The 10,342-nt window shown below is 47.8% G+C and overlaps 1 protein-coding gene across 2 annotated transcripts in view; it reads right to left on the reverse strand.

Annotated features, from left to right (window-relative positions):
- Positions 1-6,240, reverse strand: part of ANKRD10 (ankyrin repeat domain 10) — a 36,595-nt gene extending 30,355 nt beyond the window's left edge. For both annotated transcript variants that reach the window (XM_030813696.1, XM_030813697.1), the window contains exons 1-2: positions 5,779-6,240; positions 1,668-1,820 (exon numbers count right to left, since the gene is read on the reverse strand). In XM_030813696.1, coding sequence (XP_030669556.1) covers positions 1,668-1,820; positions 5,779-5,988 — 363 coding nt within the window. In that variant the 5' untranslated portion in view covers positions 5,989-6,240. The remainder of the gene's footprint in view (positions 1-1,667; positions 1,821-5,778) is intronic.
- Between the last annotated feature and the right edge of the window lie 4,102 nt (positions 6,241-10,342).

Raw genomic sequence — 10,342 nt, forward strand, 5'->3', positions numbered from 1 at the left:
CCTGCCTGGGAAGAAGCAGAGCGCGGTAGGGGTTTCCAGGAGGTGTTATCTAGAGGCATCTGAGAGGAAGGTGGGGGACGCAGCAGCACACTTTCTGCCTCACTCCCTTTATCTATTGAAAATCCTGAACTGCTGAAGACACTTTGAAAAGGGGACTTCTCGATTTAAAAAGGTCTTGAAGACAGTGTTAGACAATTTCTCTAGTCCTCTCTAAATAAGATGCTATGTAACAAATTGATGAAAATTAACATATAAAAAGTATATACTTAAATTCCATACTAAGTATTAATTACTGCCATTCATGGAATTATTAACTGTATTTTACCGATAAGGAGATTGAGCTACAAAGTTAATGACTTGCCCAAGGAATCAAGCCCACACTGCCCTTTCTACCAGGGGACAGGGGTAGGGAAGAAGGAAAAACACAAGGTGCTGCCCAGCACGTTAAGGGTATTGAGTAGGTAATTCCTAACTCTAGAATTTATGAAGACAAGCAACAGAGCAGCAGAGAAACATACATTATGTAAAGGCATACGTGCAGAGATGGAAGAAGTGGCAGCACAACCTTAAAACTTGTCCCATATCCCACGTTTCAGTTTAGTAACAAACAGCCCTCAACTCTTGGCCACCTTCCCTTACGTTGTCTTTTCTACTTCACCTCTCTTAAGGGGACAAACTGCCTTATCACTTATCCCACTTTCTCATTGATCCTTGTTTTAAATCATGGCTAAAAACACCTTTTTTCTCAATTACTTACTGCTCAGGTGGGTGGCTGGGTTTTTAGAAGAGGGACTAGCAACAACCTTATACCTGGTTATAATCAAGGATTGAATCTTGGGAAAGACAGAAAAGTAGAAAGAAGACTTTGCATACAAGATGTTATGACTATAAAGCATTTAAAGATAGGAGTAAAAAAGGCATAAAAAACAGCTCCCAGAGCCCATGCCCAGGTCTTAAGACATGAAAATTATAAATTAGTCTAAGGACTAATCCATCTGCAGCAAAGGACGCTGAGTCTAGGGACTGCTCCCAGTCAGGCAACCTAATGGTTATCAGATGCTGTGTGTCTTATACAACAAAGTACCTAACAATCTGAACGCTCGTGTGTCTGGTTTAGGTGAAATGATACTGAAAACACACCATGAAAAAAAATCTGGCACGATTATGTTCCTGTTAGTATGCTTAATCTTAAATACCAAGTCCTCAAGTCACTTACTCTTCCCACTTAGTAAATGATACTTAGCACTTATCTGCATCAAGGCATCAACTCGTATCTGAAGCTCACTTTGGAGCTGACTTAACAGCCATGCTTTTCCTAGCATGAAAGTGTTTTTATAATTATCTGTGGACATGAGGCTAAGGCAGCTACGAGTAGAAAGCCAGGAAACCTGGGCTCAAGGCCAGGCTCCTTTAATTACCAGCTATAACTTTGGGCACATCACCCTGGATCAGTTTATCACACAAGAGGTGAAAGCACTCTATGAACGGAAAGCATTCCTATGGAAAGGGCGTATTATCCTCCATAAACAATTGAAGAAACATAAATTCCAGTCTGCCCTCAGGTAAAGATATCAAACTCTAATTAAGGCCTCGATTTAAAGCACTACCCTGTATAATTATAACTGCAAAAAGCAAAAGCAAACAAAGTCCATCCCCAGCCCTCTTACCGGTTTGTTAATGTTGGCTCCTGCTTGAATCAGCCAGACCAGGCACTGAGGATGTCCCCCAAAGGCCGCAATGTGGGCTGGCGTCTGCGCGTACCGCGTGGTGGAGACGTTGAGTGTGGCTCCCGCTCTCACCAACTGCACTAAGCACTCCAACTTAGAAAACAAGAGAGGTAATGAGAACATGCAGACATGTCAGTACACCATTCAATATTACACAAATAATCTAAATTCTATAATGGCGACAAATGGCACTGTTACCAGTTTAACAGATTAACTCTTTCCCAATGCCATGCAAATTTTAAAGGACATTTAAGATAACATTCTCCCTTGTCCTTATGAAAAAGATGGTAGATAGAAATAGAAAAATGCAAAAAGACGACTAACACTATACAGATTTAAATATTTCGGTTTCCCTACAATTGAATAAGCCAAAATCAGAAAATATTGGACTGCGCTGTTCCAAGACTTCTATCAAAAGTGTCTGTTGCACAGACTTTTCTAAACAAGAACGTTAAAGGGATTGGTGGGTTAAAAAACTTTGTGTAGGCAGGCGCAGTGGCTCATGCCTGTAATCCTGGCACTTTGGGAGGCCAAGGCGGATGGATCGCTTGAGGTCAGGAATTCGAAACCAGCCTGGCCAACATGGTGAAACCCCGTCTCTACTAAAAATACAAAAAAATTAGCCTGGCGTGGTGGCGGGCTACTTGGGAGGCTGAGGCAGGAGAATTGCTTGAACCCAGAAGGCAGAGGTTGCAGAGAGCTGAAATCATGCCATTGCACTCCAACCTGGGTGACAGGGCAAGTCTCCATCTCAAACACCACCACCACCACCACCACTTTGTGTAATGCCGGGCGCAGTGACTCATGCCTGTAATCCCAGCACTTTGGGAGGCCAAGGCGGGTGGATCACCTGAGGTCAGGGCGTCAAGACCAGCCTGGCCAACACGGTGAAATCCCATATTGGGGTTTCAAAAATACAAAATTACAAAAATTAGCTCGGTGTGGTAGTGCATGCCTATAATCCCAGCTACTCAGAAGGCTGAGGCAGGAGAATCGCTTGAACCTGGGAGGTGGAGATTGCAGTGAGCAGAGATCACGCTGCTGCACTCCAGCGTGGGCAACAGAGCAAGACTCTGTCTCAAAAAAACAAAACAAAACAACAACCAAAAACCCTACAAACTTTGTGTAGCCATAGTAAACTCCTCATAGTCAAAGACTATTTTCTATAGTGTGCACAACTGTGCACTTTTACACAAGCCAGCACTGAATACTCATTGAATACTCAATTGAGGCCCCATTCTCCTTTTTTTTACTCTTTTCAAATGATTTCTATTTAAAAACCCTATGGGGGGGGAAAGCCTACAGCATAACTGAGCCATGCACCTAGTGGGTGACTAACACGGCAAGTTAAGACTTTGTGGCCAAGCACCAATACTATGGTAGCCTCTGGCTAAAATAATTCAGCACATTCGACAAATTTAGCAAGTGCCTACCACGTGCCAAGCAACTGTTCAACCCACGTTCTCTGATCCTAGACTGCCCGTTTTCCCTCACTCCAATCACAATGCAGTTAGGGAACAAGCTATGCCTGACTGCAAGCAATTCTCTTCAAGAGGAGAGACCTCACCTGAAGACAAAACACCTGACACTCTCCCATCTCACCTCAAGGTTTCCTTTTCCATCTCTCTTAGCACTTAAACACTCTGTGAGATGAAGAGTACACAGATTCAAAACACCCTCTTCAACCAACTTGGACCTGGGAGTACAGGCTGATGTCTATTTTTATTTATTGCCTTTATTAATTTACTGGTGAAAATGAAAGTATTAATTAGCGATAAAATGAACAGGTTGCAAATCCAATAAAAATAAAACGGATGAAAATCACGTGGCGTACCAAAAATCAGCTATTGAGAGCTCGCTGGGCTTAAACCTGTTACCCTTGGGTTCAATTTAGAAACTTGGATTTGGAATTCTGTAAAGATCCTGTTCAATATGGTATCATAAAAGCTACAATAGAGATTTTAAACAACCCGTTTAGTCCTCTGGCAACAAACGAGTCTTACCAACGGTTAGGGATCTTGTGCACCACTGGTACATTTCTAAGAACACGAGCCTGAAACCTATGTAAGAGGGCAGCCGTTAGCAGGGCTGGGGAGAAAGCCTGGACTTCGCAAGCGGCAGCCCTGAGTCCTGGCCTGATTTCTGTCCTAACAGCTTCTTCTCAAAAGGGAATGTTTGGACACTGGACAGGGGCTTTCTAAGGCCCCTTCCGTATCTAAGACCAAAGAGCCCTATGATTCAGACAGCTGGAAACAGTGAAGTAACTGCTTCTTGTTACAACATTTGATGACCAAGGTAAAGCTACTACTCAAAGTCCCATGGAAGTAGACTTTTGAAAAGTGATTTCGGTTGGTGTTTTTTAAAAAAACTGTGACAAAATACACATTAAAAGTTACCATTTGAAAGCAGTTATGGCTATTTTAATCCCCAGAGACAAGTGGAGGCACCACTGGATTAACTTTTCTAACTGACCATCTGTAATGAGGCTTTAAGCATTCTACAGATCGTTGTTCACTGACTGTCACCCAGTATTGTGTCGTTCTCAACCAGGGTACAAAGAACGGAATCCTAAAGTTTAGTGTAAAAATAACACAGCAAGAGACACTCTGGAGAGAGGAAATCCTCAGATTACTGACTGCCTCGGGAAATCTATTTAAGGCTGCAGGCAGAAGCGCAGGGAGGAGGCTTTATTACTTTTGTTTGTTAAGAAACTCATTTCCCCTGGGCACCTGTTTTCTCCAGCTGGTACTACGGTTGCACAACTTTAGAGACAGTGCCACAGGAACCTAACAGCCCTTGAGGATTAACTTGCTTGTCCCACCCCGATCGTCAAAACTTCTGCATTTCTTTTATTGAAAGAAAAGTGACTTTTCCATTTTAAAAGAATCAGAAACTGCTTTCCAAAAGATACAGCTGCGTTGTGAATGTAGCACCAGGGTCAGCAAGGTAAACCGCCACTTCATCAGCTGGTAACATTACCAGGGCCAGGCCTTCTTAAAGTAACTTATTTCACATTATCTCTCACATATTTCTGCAAAACCATTTAACCCCATCTCATCATTTACGAGAAAAACACTATAAATATACCTGAATTTTAGTGAATTAAAAAATATTAATTAAAACCAGTCACTTCTGAAACGCACGGTGACATCTCATTTTAAGATTTCTGAGATCAAGTACCCCAGCGACTTCACAGATGAGGAAACTGTAGCTATCCAACCTTTTAAAACCTTAAAGCAGCTCTGTGTTCCCCCAGAATTTTCAGTTTAAGAAAAAAGAGGGAAACGTAAAGGCTCCACGAGAAGAGAATTCTGCTTAATTTAACCACTTCTGCAGTAATTTAGATCCAAGATAAACACAGCCGTCACTAATTTTCCTGAAGCGAGGCCAGCTACGAGCCTTAAAGCAAACCCAGAAGCTGGAGAGCCGGCCTCCACCCCACACAGCTGCCCGGGCCTTCCAGTCCCGCCGGGGCGCTTGCTCCTCGGCTGAGCAGGTCCGCAGCGCGGCCCTCGGCTACCGGCGAGGCTGTGCGGAACCAGAAGATCGACCGCGCCCGGGCATTCCCCGCGCGCCTCTTTCCGGCAGCGCGAGGGCGAAAGACGCCTGTGACCCCAGATCGGCTCCCCGGAAGCGGCCCGGGCGACTTCGCGGCCTAATACCCGGTTCTGCGAAATCGCTCGCGCCTGCGGCCCGGCTTGGAAGGCCCAGCGCCATCCGCGCGCGCGCGCACAGAACCCGGCCAACAGGGGCCGGGACCCCTGGAGCCCGCCTTGTTAGAAACTTGCCACGCGCGCCGTCGCACATGCGCCCCAGGCCCCTCGGGGCGCAGGCGCCGCCGACCCCGCTTCCGCCCCGCGCCCCCCGGCTGCCCCGCCGCGGCCCCGGACCGCGAGCGCTGCCGCACAGGCGCCCTAGGCCCCTCGGGGCACAGGCGCCGCCGATCCCGCTTCCGCCCCGCGATCCCGGCACGCCCCGCGCCTCAGACCCCCTTTCCCCGACTCCCACTGGACAGCCGCGGAAAATGGCGCCTTAAAGCGTTCGCACCCACCTTGCCGAAGTGCGCGGCCCAGTGCACGGGCGTCCAGCCATAGAAGGAGTCCTCAGAGGCCAGGTGGGCGTGGGGTGTCTGCTGCAGCAGCGAGCAGAGCGTGGCCAGGTCCCCGTCGCGGCAGGCGCGGTGTAGCGGGAAACGGAGCGAGAGCAGCTCCTCGCTGGAGAAGCCCGCCTCCACGCCCGCGCCCGCTCCCGCCGCCGACATGGTCCGTCAACGGAGAGCGCGGGGCTGGCTGGCCTAGAGGACGCGTCGGGGAGGACTCGAGAAGCCGCCGCCGCAGCACAAAGGAACGAGACTAGCACCGCGGTCGCGTCCCACAGGATGCCGAGCGGAGCGCGCACAGAGGGGGCGGGGCGGGGCCTGGAGCGGCCGGGCTGGGGGCGGGGCCTGGCTCAGAGGACGCCGTGTGCAGCCGGGCAGGGGGCGGGGCCTGGAGCCGCGGACCTCTGGAGCGGCCGGGCAGGGGGCGGGGCTTGGGCCAGAGGCCGCCTGGAGCAGCCGGGCGGAGGGCGGGGCTTGGAGCTGCGGACGCCTGGAGGGGCCGGTAGGGGGCGGGGTCTAGCCCAGAGGACGCCTGGAGCAGCAGGGTAGGGGGCGGAGCCTGGGCCAGAGGACGCCAGCAACAGCCGGTTAGGAGGCGGGGCCTGGGGCTGTCGACGTCTGGAACACCCGGGCCCTGGGCTTGGGCTAGAGGACGCCTGGGGCGGCGGGCTCTTGGAGTAGCCAGGTAGAGGGCGGGGCCTGGCTTGGGTCCACGCCTGGGGCGGCCGGGGGCGGGGCCTGGCTGGAATCGACGCCTGGAGCTCCGGTACAGGGGGCGGGGCTTGGCTGGGCCGCTGCCTACAGCGGCTTCCGGGGCTTGGAGGTCACGGGGCTCGGAGGTCACGGAGCTGGCTGTGTGGGGGCTCAGGGGCGTAGAGCGGCCAAGCAGCGGTTTGAGCGGGGCCCGGGCCGCCCGCACGGTGGGTCTCGGCTGCGCCCCGTGTGCGGACCGTGATGTGTCCAGCCCGGGAGCCGGTCCGGGCGCGGAATCCCGGCTGCCGGGGGCGCAGGTTGAGGCTCTGCGGGCCCGCACCCAGAGCGTGTGGGAGCCACGGGTCTCCCCGAGGCCCCGTAGCGCGCGGTGAAGTTGTCCAGTTAAAATTTATGGAGCGCCTACGGGGAGCAGGGCTTCTCGTTAAAATCTGAGAATCAGCAAGCTCTAGTTCCTTGCAGAGCAGGACAGATTCCTCGGTTTTGTCCGAGGGACGCCTTCTTCGGAACCGAGTGCAGTGGGCTAGGACTATACGTTTGCAGCTTTGAGAGATGAGCCAGAAGACCAGACAGAGCAAAAAATAAAAGGCTTTTTGTTGAGAACTGTATAAATGTAAGGGAATACTAAATTCCCTATTTTGAATGACAGTATCATGGGCTTTATTACGTATGTAACTGTGTTCTGATTATGAAAGCATCAGTAATTTCACTACTGAGGAATAACCACAATGTTTATGAATATTTCCTTTCCTTGTAAATATGCGGCGTTTTTAAATCATGTATTTTGTTTCATTTGTATATATAGTTTTCCGCTGTGTAAATTTCCTTCCTTTTTGCAAAATTCTACGTCGCAGAAATTGAACTTTAACAAGGCAATTAGATGTCTAGGGAAATACTGATGCACGAGAAAGCATATTGCAGCATTGGTTAATAAAACAAAAAATAGAAACCTAAGATTTAACAAAGGGAAATTGTTAACTAGTGGTGTAAACCCTCAACACAGACATGTCTTCATACAGCAAACATTTGTTGAGTACAATGCTGAATGAAACACATTGAGAAGCACTCTATAGTGAGGAAGTAGCAAATATTTCAATTTAGTGAGCAATTGCTAATGAATGGAAAGTATGACACATAGAATCTATCTTCTCTCAGGGAGTTTGTAATCTATTAGTGAAGCAGGAGAGAATAATCAAGCAATACTTTTTTGTTTGGACCAGAAGGGTGAGAATAGACTATAAACTCATCTCAGGTTTTGTTTACTTTAGAACGTAATCATTTTTCACATGCCATGTTGATTTTAATCTAATCTCTTTAAAATATATCCCCCTGATTTCCATCTTTCTTAGGAAAGAGGCGTCCCATTTTGCGAAAGGACGTGAGTGTATCTTGTCCTCCATATAATGAAAGGGAGGGATTACTCGCTAGGCTACATTCTGGGCATGGTGAAACAGACAGTGGTAAGTCAAGGAATTTGCACAAGGGCAAACTGCATGCCTGTGGCAGAGCTTAGAATAATATCCAGACTTAGGTTCCAACCCACTGTTAGTTTTTTTTAACTTTGGAATTTATTTTGCATAGAGTATTAAGGGCTAGGAAGATAAAATAGGTTATGGTGATAGGATACTTCGTGTACATCTTTCCTCACTTCAGATGACTGGGTTTTTTTAAGGATTATTTAGACTATATACATATTTGTGTAGCTGTACAGGAGTAGACTGACATATATACGTGGTGATGGATCCCCAAGACAGATCTTGTAACTGTGGCAGGAGGATTGTGGATAGGATGGTGTCTACTGACTATTCCCAATGCCAGTGATCTAATTGGTTGGTCACCCAGATTTGCTCAACTCTCATAATTGTCAGATGCGTTCCAACTAGAACTACTCCATCTTAAATGCGACTGGGTAAAATGAGGCTGAGACCTATTGGGCTGCATTCCCAGATGGTTAAGGCATTCTAAGTCACAGGATGAGATAGGAGGTCAGCACAAGATACAGGTCATGAAGACCTTGCTGATAAAACAGGTTGCAGTAAAGAAACCAGCTAAAACCCACCAAAACCAAGATGGCGACAAGAGTGACCTCTGGTCATCCTCACTGCTACACTCCCACCAGCACCAGTTTATAAATGCCATGGCAACATCAGGAAGTTACCCTATGTGGTCTAAAAATGGGAGGCATGAATAATCCACCCCTTGTTTAGCACATAATCAAGAAATAACCATAAAAATGGGCAACCAGCAGCCCTCGGGGCTGCTCTGCCTAAGAAGTAGCCATTGTTTTATTCCTTTACTTTCCTAATAAACTCACTTTCACTTTACTCTGTGGCCTCACCCTCAATTCTTTCTTGAGTGAGCTCCAAGAACCCTCCCTCTCCTGGGGTCTGGATTGGGACCCCTTTCCTGTAACATAATCATTACCAATCTCAGATTTCCTTTGAGACTCTCACTTTTTAAAAGCTCCAAAGAGAAGAAGAGTAGATTCATAACATCTTTTTCATCTGATGAAGCAACCATACACAAGCCAACTTAGGCATTTGAAGATATGATCCAAATCCATGAAAGAAAACAGGAAAACTCAAAACTTAACATATTAAGATTGCCTTTAGATTGGAATTTTTTTTTTTTTTCAAAAAAGGATTGCATTGTGTGAGAAATTGTGGAAGTGGGGTAGGATTCAGTTGTGTAGATGGCACAGTGATTCAGTGTCCATACGTGTGACAGACATTGATGGGCATATCTTGAGTGTTGTTATTACACCAGGAGCAGTGCGCCCTGAGGGACGTGGGGTTGGAGAGCAAGGCAGGCCCCAGTTGATTTTCCATACTAAGCATGCCGTGCTAAGGAGTGGCTTTTTAATTTCAAAAAGTTTGGGAACCAATGAGGGGTTTTGTTGTGCCATTTAAGGGAGGGAGTGATGACTTGGGATGGAGGGGTGGGGGGACCCAGGTCAGACTTGCAGCTTGGCTGTGAGGATGGAGATAGGGAGCCCACTGTGACAACACCTTCAGGACTCGATGTGGGCCTGCAAGCCTTGCTGTTTTCTCCTTGGCCCCTTCTCCATTCCTATCCACATCCACTACGCTGGCAAATCCATCTTTTGAGAGGGCAAATCTGCTTAAAAATTGATGTAGGAACAGTTTCCAAAACTTGTCATTCAGCTACCACCTGCATGTGGAATTTTTTTTTTTTTTTTTTTTTTTAGACAGGATCTCACTCTGTCACCCAGGCTGGAGTACACTGGTACAGTCATGGCTCACTGCACCCTTGACCTCCTGGGCTCAAGGGATCCTCCTGCCTTGGCCTCCCAAAGCCCAAAGCACTGGGATTACAGGTGTGAGCCATGGCTCCTGGCCATATGTGGACTTTTATCAATCTACATAGAATTGATATTTTTTTCTTAAAAACTTAACACTTTTTAAAACTTAGATGCCTCTGTGCACTGGCTTCTCCGGTGCTGTTCACTTCATTCACATCCTCTCATTAATAAACCATTAGTGAGTTTGTGGTGCTAGTTACATTTTCTCCCTACCCATTTAAACAAATAGATATCAAAATAGAGTTTGTTCTATGAACCTTCCAAATTGGCTCCTGCCATTCGAGGTTTTCAGACCACACCTGGGAAAATGCTCCCAGCAAGCAAAGTCCCAGATCAGACCCTTGGCTGGGTGATGTCCTTACAGCCAGGGCCGACTGCCTGTCTTTGGACTTCTTGTTACGTCACTGCCCAGGGCTGTCCAGAACATGTCCTGGATACTGGGGCTACCTCTGCCTGGAAGGCGGCTCCCTTCCCTGTCCCAGA

This window comes from Nomascus leucogenys, chromosome 5, assembly GCF_006542625.1.
Source record: "Nomascus leucogenys isolate Asia chromosome 5, Asia_NLE_v1, whole genome shotgun sequence".
Lineage (NCBI taxonomy): Eukaryota > Metazoa > Chordata > Mammalia > Primates > Hylobatidae > Nomascus > Nomascus leucogenys.